We start from the raw sequence: 19,504 nt of genomic DNA on the forward strand, positions 1-19,504 counted from the left end.
TATAAAGTAACGCAAAATGCCACAATATTTATAATGCAATGACTGTTTTTTTAGTTATAACTCGATGGAGTGGATTGCACGTATGAGAATACAAAAAAACCGAACCAAATTCTTATATTAGAAGAAAAAAAACGTGAAGGGATTTGCAGAAAAATAGTTTGTTTACAGCTCGGTGAAAGCGGAACAACGATCCAATATGAGACAGGGTCAAAAAACCGTAACATTTGAGTGGCTTCAGAACAAAGAGGTGAATAGCCCGCAATGGCCCAGCAAGCGCTGACCCCATCCGAATAAGGATCTGGGAAATTTTTCGAAAGTAACGGCAGCAGCATCTCTAAAATCAAGTTATTATTTTTTGTGATCATATTTTAATATTATAATGTATTGTTTTCATCAAAAAAAGCAGCTATTATTTAAAATGACCAAATTTTGTATTTTGCATTCCAATAAATTTCAATCAAATTGCAGTTGGTTTGTTTAGATTTAAGCCATAATCACTCTAAAACGCAGCTAACTAACACAATAAAAACACGATATCATCATAAAAATTTATAACATTTTAGATTTTTAGAGTTATTTCATTTTGAAACTATTCAAGTATTAATGTATTGATTGTATCACCCTTGCCTGGACACATTATTAGTATTATTATTAGTAGTAGTAGTAGTCGTGTAACAGTTTTATTGTAATGTCAGATGCGTGTTTTGGCAGCGCATTTAACCTTCCACAAATTCCAACTACAAAATATCTAATACATTACTGCCATCTAGCGGTAAAGGCGTGTGTAACACACACGCGTTATGAATGAGATAATCCAGCAACAAGATTTTTTTACAGTTACAATGCAATTCATTGTTATACAAGTTAGTAAATCAGTTGGCAATTGTCGTATATGCTGAAAGAAAGCAAAAAAAATGTTTTTACTATCTATACACTGTATACACATAATTGTATGTAAGAAAGAAATCATGGTGCCAAAGTCAGCACTTTTTATCAACTTGTAACACCCAATATACAGAACCGATAAACAGAAATTAGCCTTTTCGGATATTTCGCAATGTCACACAAGTTGGAATCATTCCCATATGTGCCAATAAATCGCGGGTAAGTCACTTACAGTGCATTATCAGTCATCAGGCTTGGGCTTGTTTACACTAACGACCCCGCCCCCATTTTCCATCGGTTACCGTTTTATCACTGATCCAGGACCAGGAGCTGCGTGTTTGTGTGCGGTTTACGTGTTTTTTCCTGAAGCTGAATTCAGATCCGCAGTTACCCAGGGGGTTTAGCAAAGTCCTATCTAAATGTGCTCACGCCCGCCTACTGTAAGGCAGCCGAAGGATCTCACATAGTAAAATGGCTGAAAAGCAGAAACACGAAGGCAGGGTAAAAATCGGACACTACATCCTCGGAGACACCCTTGGAGTCGGAACATTTGGAAAAGTGAAGAGTTAAGTCTATCCGTTTTCTTTGAGTGTGCAAACGTTGCATGGAATTCATGTGTTTTCGGGATTGTTAGTGCAGAACTTGCCGGCGGACGTATTGTACGTAGCAATAACTACGCAGCGTGAACCACCGTCCGCGTCCGCCAGGCGTAGAGACTGCGTATGTTGTTAGAGAATACAACGCAGAGCTGGCTATTCTTCCAGCGCCACTGTCCCCGACGTGCACTTGTAATCTTATTTGTAAAGGTTTACCTTCACAAAATGTTGGGATGGCTTTACTCTCAAATGGTTATAATTGCATTGTCATCCATCACGTTTGATCAGTCGTTATTAGCGTAAAATGCGTTCCCTCAGACCGTTATACACCGTGTACGTCGACCTTACGTGCGCGCAATTGCCGCAACAGAAGATAATGTTTGTATTTGCACGTTTTACCTGCGGCGCTGCTTTGACCTTGCGGTCGTTTTCTATTCTAAGCGTGAGTGGAAATGACATTGACCTTTCACACGGGCGTGTCACAATTTGTGCGTAAGCTTTCCTGAATCTGACCAGAAAAACAGACTTGCGATCCACGCTGTCGTTATTACTGTGCCCCGGTCTGTGCTCGTGTGCTATAACACGGTAATAAACTCTTTACCACGTGCGTTGACTCTCTCTTATTATCATACGTGTGCCCCAGGTGATAACTGTTCTCACCTTAGGACAAATGATAAAAAGTGCATAACGTAGACAGCATTTGTCTAGTCTCAAGCGTGTGAATCATTTGTTTTACTGTAAAGGCAACTACGATCGCCCAAAATGCTTTCTACGTAGGGCGCTCACTGGGTTTTGAGACACAGCCAATTGGCTAGTTGACATTCTTCTGACAAACGGCAAAGCATCATGATGAGGTCAGCAGTTTGACGTGACATTGACCAGCAGAGCAGATGACCTTGAAGAAGATCATTTTATCGAGAATATAACAGGCACTACGTGAGATCTCATGACTGGGATTTAAACGCACTCAAGTGGCGCAAACGTGCCAAGAAACTCATGCCGGCTAGATCAAAGTTTACATGAAAGTGAAAGTGAAAGTGAAAGTGACCTATTTGTCAGTTATGGAGAACCATACCTGAAATTTGCCCTCTGCATTTAACCCATCCAGAGAGTAGTGAACACACGCACAGCAAGTGGTGAACACACGTACACCCGGAGCAGTGGGCAGCTATCACTGCAGCGCCCGGGGAGCAAGTAGGGGTAAGATGCCTTGCTCAAGGGCACCTCAGTCGTTACCTGCCGGCCCTGAGGATCGAACTGGCAACCTTCTGGTCATGAGTCCGACTCTCTAACCATTAGGCCACGACTGCCCCACGACTGCTTAATTCCTTCATGTGTTTTATTATGAACACTAAAACATTATGCAAATACGCTGCATAGTTTGATCTAATCTCTTAATGTTCATGCGTAGGTCGCTGAGAGGTGCGTCGTATGAATATAGTTCCACCGACTTCCTCCACTTCACATACTTAGGGTGTCATTGGACTTAAATATCCACAGCACATTTGTTTGCAAGTGACCCAACTGTCGCAAGACATTTATAGACGCATGTTACTTTGCATGGGTGCAGCTCTTTTTATGAAAATGTATCATGTTTCATGTCGACATTTTTTGTTCACAAATTTAAAATAATTCAGCCTAAAGAACGTCGTAAAGGGTGACTAACAATAATGATTTATGGCAAAAAAATGATAATTTTTATACGCTCTTTCTTAAAAAATATACAAATACAATTCTAATATTCTCACAAAAACAGTTAAAAAAATCGATTTCGTGAAAGTGCTTAAAATATGAATGGACCAAATAGCGTGATATGAAAATGACAAGTGACCCTAAAGGTGTAACGTTTATTAGAATTCATTTAACAACAAAATAGTCTAAATATATGGGAATACCCCACATTCCCCTTCTCTATCGAGGTATTGTAGAAATGTGTGCTTTGCTTGTTACAACTAAACGCAGAACTGATAATAGATCAAACCAAACAAATCTGTCCATTTTATTTACACATTTTGCTCAAAATGAGATACTTAATACTACTTAAGCAATAGTCAGGCTAGTATGTGAAATTCCAAACTCAGAGTATATCGGGTTTTGTTTGTTTGAATGGAGAACTCAGACCATGAAAAAGAAAGTCTTCTCTCGTCTTTGTTTTCTTAGAAGGTTTGTTTTGAACAGGGTCACTGCCCTGCAGCGCTGATGCTTGCTTTCTTTGGAATAAAACGTATATTTCATCAGCTGTGTTTACCGTACCAATCTGCTGGTGATGGCATTTCAGCTTTTTTCAGCCCTTATTGATGTGTGTGTGTTCGGCCAACAGTTGGGGAGCACCAGTTGACGGGACATAAAGTTGCTGTGAAGATCCTAAATCGACAGAAGATCCGCAGTCTCGATGTTGTGGGGAAAATCAAACGTGAAATTCAGAACCTGAAACTCTTCAGACATCCACACATTATCAAGCTGTGAGTCCTTAACAAACAGACCAAAAAGAAAAATAACATATATTAAAAACGTATAGTGTTCATTGACGTCCAAAACCTATGAATGGAATAGTTCACTTAATTCCTTCATCCTTTATTCATCCCTATATCATTTAAAACCTGTACATTGACACAAAATGAGATATTTTGAGAAATGTCTCGTTGGTTTTGTGTCAATGTGATGTCCTGTAGTGTTTGGTCACCAACATTATTCAAAATATCTGCTTTTGTGCTCTACCGAAGAAAACATCTTTTTATTTTAGGTTTACATTGCATTAAATCTGTCATGGTAACTTATAACCAGGCTCAAACACATTCTGCTTACTATATTGTGGTAATATTTAATAAATGAACGAAGCAGATGTGTTTTATTTGATTGATGTGTGTTCAACTTTGATGGCTTGTAGAATTTTTAGAGGCCTGTTTATAGACCATAGAGCATTGCAAGGACCATTAAACAACCTAATACTATGTGTTTGATGTGTGTAAGGCTTTTAGTTTAGATTTCATCGTGTTTATTAAACCTCTTGTCACTACACATATACTTAAGCTATAGTTGATTTGATTAAAGATGACAGTTTAATTAAAGTCTTTTTTGTTTTCTGTGCTTGGCCATTTAAAAGTATTGGTTTGAATGAGGGCGGCAGCCCAACTACAAAGACAAACAGAGACCAGGTTCAGGGTGATTACTACTGGTCAGGATTGGTGGGACAATGACAACTATTCTGTTCTTCCAGTAAAACCAGAATGACGTGAATAACTTGTGATAACTTTGCTGTGAAGGCATTTACGCTGAATGAGGTGCATAGGAGCTGACAGCAAACCTGCAGCTTGCAGAAAAGACTGTACTGATGTTTTATTGGTAAATGTTCCCCTTCAGAGTCTTTTGGATTTGTGTAAAGCGGCAAAAATCTTAAAAAATATATTTAAACAAACATTTGGAGAAGACTAAATAAGAAATGTCTAAACATGAAAAAGGAATGACGGTGGTATGGCACTTACCACACAGGAGCAAAAATGTAAGGTCAAAAGTTCAGAACCTGGGACGTGCGGGTTAGCAGACACCATACTGAGTAAGACATGTATCCCTGTTTGACTCAGAGCTCACTGCTTTTAATTCAATGTATGTCTTGATGATAATATGTGACCCTGGACAACAAATCCAATCTTGGTAAATCTTTTCAATATTGACCAAGACTGGCTTTTTTCAAATTTTTTCCTCTACATTTTATATATCAATCATAAGCTCACTAAATAAGCTTTCTATTGATGTATTGTTAGGATAGGACAACATTTGGCAGAGATATAACTATTTTAAACCCTGGAGTCTGTGGGTGCAAAATAAGTTTATATATTTAAGGTTGGAAATTCACAAATGATCCTCATGGAACATGATCTTTTAATATCCTAATGATATTGGGCATAAAATAAAATGTACGTTCGTTTACATAACCGAGAATCCAATCACACGAGCATCAGAAACATTTATGTAATTGATCCAATATCTCTATCTGTGCTCATTTTAACAACAGTAGTGCAGACACACAGAGGATGTAAATAGACACACAATAAACAAAATGCAGCAACTTTTACATTTATTATAACAAGCTTCAAATATTAATTTCAAGCATTCTGTCATGGAACGTGATGGGAGAACCCAAGTGCAGGCAGACACGGATGAAGGGGTTAACAAAAACGTTTAATTATAAATAACAAGAACAAAACAAAAACCCACGAGGGGGTAAAACAAGACAGGATAAATAATAATGACACTAGGACACGGACTAACTAGACTGAGGAAAATAAACACTAGGAAAAAACTCAACACAACTAGACTCACTAAACACGAGGGAACAAGAATTTGACAAAAGCACGGTAGTATCGAAATCCAACTTACAGACTGGGTAAGGCATATAACATACAATGAACGAGCACAGGACAATGAACACGAGGATGTTTTAAAGGAGAAACAAACACAGGATAATTACTAAGGGGCAGGTGCGGGTACTGAAACACTCAGGGAAGGTTAACGAGACAAAAGGGCGGGAAACACCGACGAGACACGAGAAAGCACATGGCAAGTCAGAATCAAAACAAAGCCATGACTTTCTCACACAACTTAAGGCTATGCCATGACTCCGCTGCAAGACAAAGAATAAACATGACATGATAGCGGAATCATGACATAAGCCCCCCCTTAAATGAACACCTCCAGGTGTTCATCAAGGGGTAGACTGACAAGACAAGGCAGACTGGGACACCGACAAGAAAAGGCAAAACATAGTAAACAATAACAAGGGCAGACAGGCATATATTAGAAAAGGGTTGGGGTGACATAATAAAAATAACAAACAAGGGAGGGGGGCAGGGGAAAAACAGAGTTCATGGGGGGAACAAAAGAGTCCATGGGGGGAAGTCCCAAGGGGTTGGGACAAGGGGGAACAGTCTTTGTCCCTGGCGCTCGAGAGTGCGGAGTCCCAGAGGTTCTGGGAGGGACTGGCTGGAAGGCCGGCAGGGCCGGACTAGGGACCACCGGACTTGACGGGATCACCGGACTTCGAGCCGCCCTCCGTTGCCTCTTCTTCTTAAGCCGAGCCACCCGCCTGGTGGCCGGCTGAAGGAAGGACGTGAATGGGGCGGGCGGCTCGGTATTGGAGGCCTCGGACGAGGACCCCCAGGATTCTCGCCTTCCCCTCTTGCCACAAAGGCTGACTGCAGGTGGGGAGACTGTAGGAGGTGGTGCGGTGGACGAGGTGGAGGTCGCAGAGGGTGAGGAGAGGCCCACAACCCCAACCCGAACAACACAACCCCCTGAACAGGGGGACGCATTCCCCAGCACAGCAGAACAAGGGGCAAGATCAGCGTCGGAGGGGCTTGCAGACACCGTCCCTGAATCTCTCCTCCCCCACCCGCCGCGGATGCTACCAGAAGAAGCAGGAACCCCGGAGCTCGAGCCGGAAGGCGCCGAGCCCCCCAGGGCGGACTCAGTCAGGATGCAATCCTCCGGGACGCTAGCCAACGGAACAGATGCCACGACCGGAACTCTGACATCGTCCCGGTTGATCACATACCTGACCATGTCATCAAACCCCAGGGGCTCAAGCAACTTCCTCTCCGATGGCCGGAGGCGGTTGGTGAGGCAGCCATCAAAGATGACCTTTAATTCTGCGTCACCAAACTCTGTCTACCGCGCCACCGAAGAGAATGCCTTGGCGAACTCCTGGGTCCCATGCCCTCCCTGACGGAACCCAAACAGCAGGCGAGCTTGGAGAGACCGTCGGGACACTGCATTGTCCATAAAGCTGCCTACTGGGTTCAGTTCTGGCTCGTTCATTCTGTCACGATCGGTGGATGGAGAACCCAAGTGCAGGCAGCCAAAACAGGGATGACGGGGTTAACAGAGATTTTAATAAATAATAAAACAGGAAACAAAAACCCACGAGGGGGTATCAAGACAATACACAATAACTACAACGATAAACTGAAAACTAAACACTCAACAAGAACTCTACTGTAAAACACTAAGACTAGAACGGACACTCACAAAGACTAAATATATTTAAACGTATCAGGCAAGACAAGACTATTTAGGATGATGTAACAAGGTACCGAAAACAATGAACGAGCACAGGACAATGAACACGAGGATGTTTTATAGGGGAACAAACACAGGATAATTAACAAGGGGCAGGTGTAGGTAATGAAACACTCAGGGAAGGTTAACGAGGAAACGAGATGGCGGGAAACACTGACGAGACACGAGAAAGAACATGGCAAGTCTACATTTCATAACAAAGCCATGCCTTTCTCACACAAAACCTAAGGCTATGCCATGACTCCGCTGCAAGACCAAGAATAAACATGACATGATAGCGGAGTCATGACACCTTTACTATTTATCTATAAATGTTTCTTTATACAAAAAAAGTATTGCAAATTCAAGTTTAGAAAGGGATCCTCACAAAAGGTTCATCTTATTTGGGGGTCCTTGGCATCATAAAGTTTGAAAACCCCTGGTCTAGATTAATTAATGAAAAAGGAACAGAAAGAGTCGTTACATTTTGGTGAAAGATTGCCAAAACAAAGTATTTTTTGTTTGGAATAACATACACTGATGAATTATGTACAATAAGACCAGATACATTACAAAGAAACTGCATAAAAAATATATTTTGTATTGTCTTTAAGGCCTGTCTCAATGCAATGAATATGTCTGCTGCATTTAGGCTTCTGTCAGTGCACAATTATTTTACTTATATGAACAAAATTTATGCAGAACACAGCAATGATATCTCCCCATGGCTTTGTCAGGCCAGCTTGTCGGATTTGTTATCGCCTGCCATTATTTTCACTGGTCTTACCACAATCAAAGGTATACAAGGTTTTGCAATAATAGCCTCACATTGTATAGTATTGCTGAAACCTACATTATTGTATTTATTGAAAGCATCCAAATCCCCGTGATCAGTATTAACACATCTTGTTGTGGTTTTTGTGGTTTCAGGTATCAGGTTATCAGCACTCCTACAGATTTCTTCATGGTGATGGAGTATGTGTCTGGCGGGGAACTCTTTGACTATATTTGTAAGCATGGAAGGGTAAGAATAATGTGTCGAGCTCTCGCTAAAAATGTCATCAGCAGGCCAACAGACTATTAGAATAATGGGAAGGGCCATTGACCTTCTCGCTTTGTGTCTAAAGTTGCATGTAGCAAATTCTTTGTGTCTGTAAATCGAACAGCAGTTAATAGACGTTTTGTTTCTGATAAAATAATGAACAAATGATTCATTCCAAAGGCAGTGTTCTTCTACATAAATATCAGATAAAACCTCTCATTAAAACAAATGTGGCTTAGTATTTTATATTAGTCATTTACCTTAAAGTTGTTTATGAGCCACGGGCCATTTAACGTGGTTTTGTGGCATGTCATTTTTTTTTGAGCATGGATTAACCTTTGAGTTCTCCAAACCTGTTGGGGTTTTGGGGATCCATTTTATCCAAACTGCGACTGATCTAGTGAACCATTTATAGGCAGGGTCAGGGAGTTCATGCTGAAGGTTCAGTTTGTGTGGTATCGGATTGCCTACGACAGAACTGTGTGATGGTTCATGTTGCCGGATGTTGTTCCTTTGAATACACAATGCAGATGGATTGACTGGTGAAATTAATGATCTCGATCGTCACCTTGATGTCTGAGAATGAGCCAATTTTCCTGAATTTATATATTGATATAATTATAATAGTATAACAATATTAAGAACAAAGTTTAAAGCATCATAAGACATAATGCAGTTGCCCAAATGTTTTTGAAATGGGCCATGTTTAATATGAGCTAAGGTTTTTATTATGTTTGAATTAACTACATTTATACCAAGTAGCATTTAAAAAATAAAGCACATGTGAAAATGATTTTCTAAAAAAGCATTAACATTGTAAATGATAGAATAACACTTCAAGTACTGTTTCCGATAAAGCTTTTACAACATATTTGAACACTTTCTGGTTGTCAGACCAGTGGAATATATCCATGGATAAATGTGTACATTACTTTGCTAGTACACCTGTTCAAACTGTACACTCTTAATACGAATGTGTAGAAAAATTACACAAACTATGTGTAGCACGCCGCTTTACTCCTTTTGTGTCAATATTAATTAAAATTGTGTTGAAAGGGTTTATCTGTTTTACACAGTAGTTATGTGTAGGTTACAATTAACACATCTTATTCATTTGTCACACCATTCAACACACTTTGTGTAGACTGATCTGCTTAACACACGTTCAGTGTAGCTTTTTCAGATATTTAATTTTAGTAAAATTTCCTGAACAGCAGCCGTTTTATCCTGTTTTATTCACTTCATAATCAAACTCTAATAAATGGTCAAATTATATTTTTGTGTGAATCGTTAATTTAATGCGCTTCCCCTTTATATCGCTGGTGCTCTGCTCGTCAAAAAACGCCTTTTGCCTGGGAGAAGACGGTCACAAGTAATTCTGAGGTAAGTTACACTTGAACCGTTTCTAAACTTATATTCACACACGAAAGACAACGTTTTGTGACAGAAATGTTAGATATTTTACACTATATTAATGTAATGTTGTTTTGTGTAATTTTGTGTTATGTCTAAATGTTAACATTCATTTTTTTATTACACAGCAAATGGAACCATTTGGTAATGATCTTCCAGTGACTTCTGGGTCATTGGCTACTGGACTAAAGCTGTACTTGTTAGCATCTTCAAAGACAAGACCGAAACTTTAAATGTATATGTTGTTATACATTGACTTGTTATAAATTGTTGTAAAACAAAATTGTTTTGTAAAGGATTGATGTTAATAAATGTATTGAAGTTAAGTTTTTTGTGTCAAATGAAAATTATAGTTTTTTGTAAGAATTTAGATGTATTCTTAATACAATGTGTGTAGCCAAGGGCAGCACATAATGTGTAAATATAACACATGTTTACACATCTTTGTGTTAACCTTCCCGACACACTTACTGTGTTAAAATCATTAACACAGTAAATGTGTAAAAAATAGCACAACACGCGTTGTCCCAGAACTCACCCATAGATGTGTCAGAATTTAACATGGTTTGTGTCGGTTTTAACACATCCTTTCTAAGAGTGTAGAAAGTTCATACGTCCATAAAATGAGATGTTGATGATCAAGACAATTAAAGAAAAATGCTACTCGAATGAAATTCATATAATTTTCTTCTGGATTTAAGGGTGCAAAATTGTCAAAAATATGTTTTGAGTCCACTATAGTAATAAAGCATTATAGCAAACTCTCTTTTTACGCTGCATAAATAGTATTGTTGTTTAGTATTGTGTTGTTAAAGTACATATTTGACTTGTATTTGACATTAAATTTCTGTGTAGGTGGAGGACACGGAGGCCAGACGTCTTTTCCAGCAGATCATCTCAGCGGTAGATTACTGCCACAGACACATGGTGGTGCACCGAGACCTCAAGCCAGAAAATGTACTGCTGGACGGCAACCGGAATGCCAAGATCGCTGACTTTGGTACACAGTCATAATCTTTATACATCTAGGTTATTTCAAGGTATAAATGAAAGAAATATCACATCATCAGTATGGCCACAGATTTAGATCTGTCCTGATATAAATAGTTTATTCTATTGTATGAGCTCGCCATGGCCAATTTGGGATGGGCACGAGTACTCGGAAACGACAGCGACGATTGATGAAAATAATGATCGTTTGGGTCTATAAATATTATTTTTAAATACAAGTATTTTCTTTCTTTCTGATTGGTTGTGCTGGCAATTCGGGTGGTACCCAGAGATTTAATAGTTTGAGTTGCGAGAGTTCGCGGTCCATGTCCAGAGCACATAAAAAAGCATAGTGAAAGCGCACAATGATGCCTGGTTTCACTTTGATAAACTTGACGAAAATACAGTGCAAAATGTGCAGCGCCAAACTTCACACAAAACATACAAATCTACAAGTTTGATTTGTTATCATTGTACATTGTAGTGTCTTTGCGCGGCATCCAGTGGGCACAGCATTTCTGTTTATAACGGTTTCTATTCATGACTTAATTTCCTGTCCCTCCGAAATCCGATCCGGTGTTGTGCCGGATTTGGACTCCCAGACAGATTACGACTCCCCTCATTTAAACTGCTGCGGGATTAGCTAATCCTAACCCCTTCCCCACACCTAGTCGTTTTTCGGGCACCTCATTTTGCAGATCCGTCCATATATTTAATTTAAACCACGTATAATAATTCTAACAGCAATAACAATTTTACTAGTTTATTTCCCATAATGAACAAGCTGTCAAATTGCTGGAATATTGTGTGCGCGTAAGGCAGTGTGGCACAATCGCTTGAACTGGTAAGGCAGTAACAATCTAAAAAACTCTTTGATGATTTATGCTCGAACAGATGAGTACGTCATTTAATACTGTAAAGTTAACTAGTCCGCTTTTAGCTAGTCGTGTACACATTTGGACCAAAACAGTATGCGCCCTGTCATCTCCTATTTGTGGAGCGCTGTGCCCCACAAACTGAACCAAATTTGAAGGGAACTTGTCGTGATGGACACTTCAGAGAGAAATTTGTGTTTTTTGGATAAATGCCGTGAAAAGACGCACAAGAACTGATTAAATACGAGGCATCCTGCACCCGCAGGTGTAATTTAAGTTTAACGTCAAACTTCTGAATTACAAACACATGTTGAGGGCTGTGTTTTATTTGTTTACATGCACCAATATTCATAACATCATTGTTATGACAATAAACAGTTTCCATCACTTAAACACGCATTTGAACGTCACGTTAAATTTCTTTGATAATTCTGAGATTATGTTTCCATTTATGCTTCTTAATGCGCATTTTCAATACATCTGAATAGTTAGATAGAAAAACCTTCAGATTCCACATTCCGTTACTTCTCCCCACCCCACTAATTATTTTTCGGATCTGCCATGCCCCCTTATTCCGGCATTTACAAATTAAGCACTGGTCCCATTCCCATCGAAGCTGAGCTAGCGTAGCACTCGTGAAGCAAAACAATCTGGCCCAGATCCACCGTAAATTCTGGGCCAGATCTGCACAACGGACTTGGGCCGGTGTCTTTTAGCACAATGGTCCAAAACCGGCACACATCCGTTTTTCCTCCTCTGGGCCAGCTACAGACCAGCTCAGGATCAGATACAGATCCTTTTGTTGATTTGGTCTGGGCCAGTTTTTTTCTGGATCTGATCCAAAACCCTGCCAGATCTGGACTGCTCATTTTGTAGACACACACGTTCATTTTTCATGTTTTTGCTTAACATATGATGATTTCTTTACTGTAAAAACTGCATAATCTATACACTGACCCTCCCCCTAAACCTAACCCTCACTTTAAAAAATATTGAGCATTTTTACAAACCTTCAAATAAACAATTTTATTTCGTTCCCATGGGACAAAAATATACCCATTGAATCTAGTGTTAGCACTAACTCAGCAGACACTGTTTCACTGTAAACAAACATTCAAAATAAAACTTGATATTACAGTAAATTAAACACATTCAATGACCTTGTGTTAAGCATATAAAACATTTCACAAAACAATGCAAAAACATATACATTTTAAAGTATCAGCTTGCTATGCTTACTGACCGTCACTGACCTTAAAATAGTGCTACAAAAATAGTTAAACAATCTCATCACTTTTATCAATGCATATTTGAGCAAAACAGCAGTAGAGAGGTGTGTTGAATTACATTTAAAAGATTTCATTTGATGAATTTAAAACATTTAAAACACAAACCAAACAGGACAGGTTAAAATCCCATTAGGAACTTGCAAATAAAAGAGCACAAAAGGTTGTTGAGAGAAGAAAGGCCTTTCTCTCCTGCCTAAATTAGTGTAAATGAATCCAGAGCTGTATACTAGAGGTCTTCACGGGTCCACTTAGATCCGAAAACCCGAGGTCCGGCCCGAGACCCGAGCGGGTTCGGGTCTAAAAGATTCACGGGAGCTTCGGACACGGGTCGGGTATATTATTAGTGTCTTCGGGTCTCGGGTAATATAAAGTAAAAATTGTTTTGCTTAATTGACCCGAGGAAGACCCGAACTATCCTGTACAATAACAGCGCGTCAATTGTGTGTGTGCGCGTGTAGTTACCAACTCTCCTCCAACCCTCAGCCGATCGGTTGAAAGCCACGCAAATCTTCCGAAAGTCGCGGTGATCTGAAATCACCTTAGAATTGAAATCCCGAAGTTTCCAACGCTGCAGGGGTTTGCACTCGATGTAGTTACAATCGTATTCAGGAAAAACATACTTCCACCAGGCGACCAGTAGTAGATATTAAAAGACGCGCACATTTCAGTCCTACGCGGTTTGGGACACATTGTTGAGACAGAATGTTCGCGCGAGTGGTTGCCATGTCGTCACTTATTTAGATTTGATTCACAACCCATTTAGCCTCAGTTTGCGCAATTTGCCAGAGCAAAACAAGAGGATCAACGTGTTCATTGCCATATCAATTTCATTAATACACGTCGGTTTACATTCAGTTCTAGTCGGGTTTAAAAAACATATACGATGGGTCGGACTCGGGTCTAACGTTATCGGGTCTGTCTCGGGTCGAGGCTTTAAAATAAAAACGTTATCGGGTCTGTCTCGGGTTCGGGTAAAAAGTGATTCGGGTCATTTCGGGTCGGGTAAAGATATTTGGACCCGAGAAGACCTCTACTCTATGCACTAGGGAGAGAACATTTATTTTGCATATTTAGGGAGAACGGGGTGTATTTTGACTTGACTCGCCCCCTCTAATGCCCCACCCCCAATGAATCGAGTACTCGTTTTTCAAACCTGTCCAGTACTCGAAATGAAATGTGATCAAAAATGCCCATCCCTATGGCCACTCAAATCGTCTGTACTCATTGTGGTCGTCTGGTGCTGTTGGTCAGGTCTGTCAAACATGATGTCAGATGGAGAGTTCCTGAGAACGAGCTGCGGATCACCAAACTATGCTGCACCAGAGGTCATCTCAGGAAGGTGAGAAGTCATGAGGTCGATCCAACAAACCAACGAATACGTGACATCATGTTAAATCCTAGTCCATCAAAGGAAACAACATGTACTACACTGCCAATAAACACAAGTGTGGCTTGCAGAAGCACTAGTTCAACAAACCCTGGCTAGCTGATTCCTTTGCATTGTGGACTGCATCTATACACTACACACAAATATTATATCAGGCCTGCATACAGTTATACAGATTATTTTCCTTATGCTCGATATTCCTGGAAACTTTTATCTTAATGAGAGACTGCCAGGCATCCAAACACAATAGTGTACATACACAATAACATGTATGTTGTGTCTCAGACTGTATGCTGGTCCAGAGGTGGACATCTGGAGCTGTGGCGTCATTCTCTATGCACTGCTGTGTGGGACTCTGCCGTTCGACGATGAGCACGTGCCCACCCTCTTTAAAAAGATCCGTGGAGGGGTCTTCTACATGCCAGAATACCTCAACCGTTCAGTGGCCAATCTGCTTATGCTCATGCTACAGGTGGACCCACTGAAGAGAGCTTCCATCAAAGACATCAGGTTGCGTGTGGTTAATTCTGTTGACGGGGGGGTTTGCATTTACAACACGTTCGTCTAAACGGCCAAAGCGTCCGTTACCAGCCCCAAACGATAGCGGCCCACCGGGAAACTGCCCGATATGCATAATGGCCAGTCCGCACCCTGTCACTCACCAACAGCTTCAATGGTGTAGTGAGTAAGACACGCTTGACTAATAAATTTGAGTTACTTGTAAGTAAATAAATGAACGATTACAAAACAGCATTTACAAGCACCTGTCATTGATACTGACTCGACATATGAACATAAACCTTCGTCTGTAATTATTATTTTATGTCTGACAACAGAAACAATAAAAATGAAAACGACTGCCTGTGTACGATCCGTGATCGTTTTCCACTCCCCTTAATATAAATATTTGATAACATTCCTGAACATTTACATTGCTAATTTCTGCATATATTTTGGCTCATGTCATGGACATAATTCTCTCCAATTCATACAGAGAGCATGAGTGGTTTAAACAGGACCTGACAGGCTACCTCTTCCCCGAGGACCCCTCATATGACGCCACCGTCATAGACGAAGAAGCTGTGCGGGAGGTGTGCGAGAAGTTTGAATGCACTGACGCCGAAGTTCTGAGCAGCCTCTACAGCGGCGACCCTCAAGACCAGCTGGCCGTGGCGTACCACCTCATCATCGACAACCGGCGAATCATGAACCAGGCCAGTGAGTTCTACCTAGCCTCCAGTCCACCGACCGGATCCTTTATGGATGAGGGCATGCCCCTGCCACCAGGGTTCAAACCTCACCCCGAGAGGATGCCCCCGCTCATGGCCGACAGCCCCAAGGCTCGGTGCCCCCTGGATGCCCTTAACACCACCCGCCCCAAACCACTGGCGGTGAAGAAATCCAAATGGCACTTGGGCATACGGAGCCAGAGCAAACCGTATGACATCATGGCTGAGGTTTATCGCGCCATTAAACAGCTGGAATACGAGTGGAAGGTAAGTGGCTGTTTACGTTCTCAGAAAACAAACAGAAATATTCAAACTGAATGGCGTTAAGTAAGAATATACATTTTTCAATCTCTTGGCTGTTGTAGGTAGTTAACCCCTATCACCTGAGGGTACGTAGGAAGAACCCTGTCACAGGAAATTTTGTGAAGATGAGCCTACAGCTATACCAGGTGGACAATCGAAGTTACCTGCTCGACTTCAAGAGCATTGATGGTAAATTTTAATCTATCAAACATCAAGTAGTTCTAAAAATAAGGTACCTTAAGTTATCTACAGTGTTTCAAAGTGTTCTCAATAACAATACTGTTTGCATGTTCATTATCACGTTTTATTGAATATCGGCATGTCTAATTGTAGATGATATAATCGAGCACAAGTCAGGCTCATCCACACCGCAACGCTCTGGATCTACTGCCGGTCTCCATCGGCCACGTCTCAGCATCGATTCTGCAACTGTGGCGGTTGAAATGCCCCAGCTCAGCAGCTCTTTGCCGGGATCGCTCAGCGGGAACACACCCATGCTGGCACCGCGACAGGGCAGCCACACCATGGACTTCTTCGAAATGTGCGCCAGCCTCATCACAACATTGGCTCGCTAGGTTTTTAGCCGCTTCACACCCATACGCAATGTACACGTCAAGCAAACACCATTGCCTGGTGGTGTTTAACCCTGACCCCTAACCAGTCCAAAGGTGATTTCTAGAGCCAGATGTACAATCGTACAGTTTTCAATAATGGTCCTATCTCATACAGAAGCCCTAAATAGTGTTTGAACACCTAAGACCCTATTATAAATGCATGACTGTCCTTGTGATGGATAACAACACATCAAGCCAAGCGTCATCTGCAAACCAAAATGAGTTTTTAAAGCTAACTTGACCTATATAAGCCATTTTTGCATACAACGTAGTCTCGAGAATATTTTAAGAATTCATAAACGTTGTCCTTATTTTACACACATTAATAATATGTCATTTACGCACACAAAAATGATTATCTTTGATTATTTGAAACCTTTCAGACCTCTTTTATAATTTTTTGGGTAGGTGTACAAATACTATTTTGGAGCCACATTATAAGTTACTCCCATCTTCATTGGGTTGAAACAAAAACATTTCTGGTTTTATATATACATTTCTTTTGATAATGCTGGTTATTCATGTGTATAATATAATATATTTATATTCTCATATCCATCACTTGAGTTGTATAGTTTAGTTAAGAATAATTGATCTGCAATGACATACCAAAAAAGTTATATACATAAAGTGCAAAGATGATCTTTATTTAATGATTTTAGAGATACTTGTTTATTTTACTAAGACATAGTGCCTATGTGCATTATTTTGTTTAGGCATTCACTATAGAGCAAAGAACTTACGTTGAGTGTTGTCGACTTGGCTTGCAGTCCATTGAGAACATTTACCAAGCAGCAATGTAAATACTGTTGGGGAATGTGAAGCTAAACGGATACACACCATCGCTTCTATCCGCAGATGTAAAGTATGCAGACCTGACCGTGACTTTCAAGTTTTGTCTCAGAGGCCTTGCTTGCATCACGGACTCTACTGCTGCCAGACAAAAACAAATATGCTGGACAAGGGCAAACAGATCGCTTAAGCATAGACTTTGTGCCTTGATGTGGCTAAAAGTTAATTCAAGAGGAGAGATGAATGCGGAAAAAAATCCTTGGTTGGATGAATGCGCCTTAAATTTTTCATATTACAGCCGGAGAGAGATTTTTAGAACGTTGTCCTTGAGTTGCACGTTCACATTATTTCTGTCAGCGCTTTTTAACCGCTTTCCCATCAGGACCTAGATTTTATCTGAAAATAAGTGAACGAATACACAAAGCTGCCACTTATATTTATCGTACAAAAATATCCTCGAAAATGAACATCGAAACTCTTCCAAGATTTCCCATATTTCGATGTGTTTTCTTCTACATCGTATAGTTTTGTTCATGGTTAGTTTACTGTTTGTCAATTTTGGCAAGCTTCTACCAGGTTATGGTTGAACCTGCAGGTAAATTGGCACGGACATTAAATATGTCATATTATTAATATTACATTTATGTAAACGTATATGTCAAACAAAGGAGGTGGTGTGTAACAAAAGACGACTCAAGCCAAGAGCCTTTAGAAAAGAAAGCCGCGTTATCTTCCCGTGGGATGCCTTAAATACATACTTTGTATACTTTGTTTTAATCAAAAATGAGATTTTTCTTCTGGGTGCAGTTGTTTGTGGAGCAGATCCCGTCTATTTATTAGCTGCATATATTTATTCTTTATTTAAAAAACTTCTTTAGTGTTTTGTGAACAAACGACACTAGGTTCAGTGGGGTTTCAGGAAAGACATTTGTCGCTGCTGTATTTGTGCCAACGTGTATCATTGTAGAATTTTAACATTTGATTATTAAAAAGAGAGAGTAAATAACACAAATGTTTGGAAATAAGAAGACATAATGTAATGAAACAGGACAACCAAAAAAGTAGCAGATTTGACGAATCACAAAGTCTAACCGCTTCACATTTAAGTAAAACTCCACCCAAAAATTATGTCATCATTTACTCGACCTCAGGTTGTTCCAGATCTGTATAAATGTCTTGTTTTGGTTGGACACAAATAAAGAAATTTGGAAGAATGTCAGCAACAGACAGTTCTGACTGCAATAGTAGAAAACAAATATATACAAATTTTCTTCCGTAGAACACAAAATAAGATATTTTGAGCAATTTAGGAAAACAAATAGTTTTAACCATTTTAATTTGTTTATACCATGGTAGTCAATGATGTCCCAGAAGTGTCGGGTGCTATCATTTTTCCGAGTATCTTTTTGTATTCAACAGAACTAAGATTTGGAACAACTTAATAATGAAGTAAATCATGACAGAACTGAACAATCCCTTTACCCGAACTGAACTTTATTTTGAACTATGTACATGGTCAGATCGCTTTATTTTCATCCATCAATCTAGCTGGCTCACAACTCCAAGCGTTGTAAGTGATGTTTGCTATCTTGCTGAATCTACCCCACTTGTCTTGTACTGTACAGAATGGTTGAATGGCTACCGTTGTGTGCATGGAGTAGAGTGCTTAGCAGTATGTAGCAGTATTTGTATGATACACACCTGCAGTTTCAATGTACCAATTGAATGTATGAGGAAAAGTTTTTCATGCAAATCACTGAACAGTTAGCAAAACTGTCATGTATAAAATGCATTACTTTTCATGCCTCCAGAAAGTCAGATTTTAGACTATTGCTTTCAGTTAAAAGAAAATGTTTTGTATAAGAAAATGAGACCGAGTTAGTTTGTCAGAATTGGTTTGTTCGGCAGAATTTGATTAGCATTCTTAGCATTTTCCTTTTAATCCAAGTTTCACACAACCTCAGGCCGCCTTGAGGATTTGTGCACTTTTCTCGAGGAATAAAGCGAAAACTACTGATGTATTGCTTGAGAAAAT

The 19,504-nt window shown here is 40.0% G+C and overlaps 1 protein-coding gene across 2 annotated transcripts; it reads left to right on the forward strand.

The window, feature by feature from the left end:
• The first annotated feature begins 1,181 nt into the window (after positions 1 to 1,181).
• Positions 1,182 to 18,687, forward strand: prkaa2 (protein kinase, AMP-activated, alpha 2 catalytic subunit). 2 transcript variants are annotated; one of them, XM_079475097.1, is made up of 9 exons: positions 1,182 to 1,450; positions 3,802 to 3,943; positions 8,466 to 8,559; positions 10,846 to 10,990; positions 14,396 to 14,483; positions 14,817 to 15,041; positions 15,526 to 16,027; positions 16,126 to 16,252; positions 16,397 to 18,687. In XM_079475097.1, the coding sequence occupies exons 1-9, from the start codon at positions 1,357 to 1,359 to the stop codon at positions 16,636 to 16,638; spliced, it is 1,659 nt and encodes a 552-aa protein (XP_079331223.1). In that variant the 5' UTR covers positions 1,182 to 1,356; the 3' UTR covers positions 16,639 to 18,687. The 2 variants fall into 2 exon arrangements, with proteins under 2 accessions (XP_079331223.1, XP_079331224.1); XM_079475098.1 differs by having other exon boundaries at positions 1,212 to 1,450; positions 8,466 to 8,545; positions 16,397 to 17,322.
• Positions 18,688 to 19,504: the final 817 nt, after the last annotated feature.

The sequence above is a fragment of the Barbatula barbatula genome (assembly GCF_947034865.1).
Source record: "Barbatula barbatula genome assembly, chromosome: 15".
Taxonomy (NCBI): domain Eukaryota; kingdom Metazoa; phylum Chordata; class Actinopteri; order Cypriniformes; family Nemacheilidae; genus Barbatula; species Barbatula barbatula.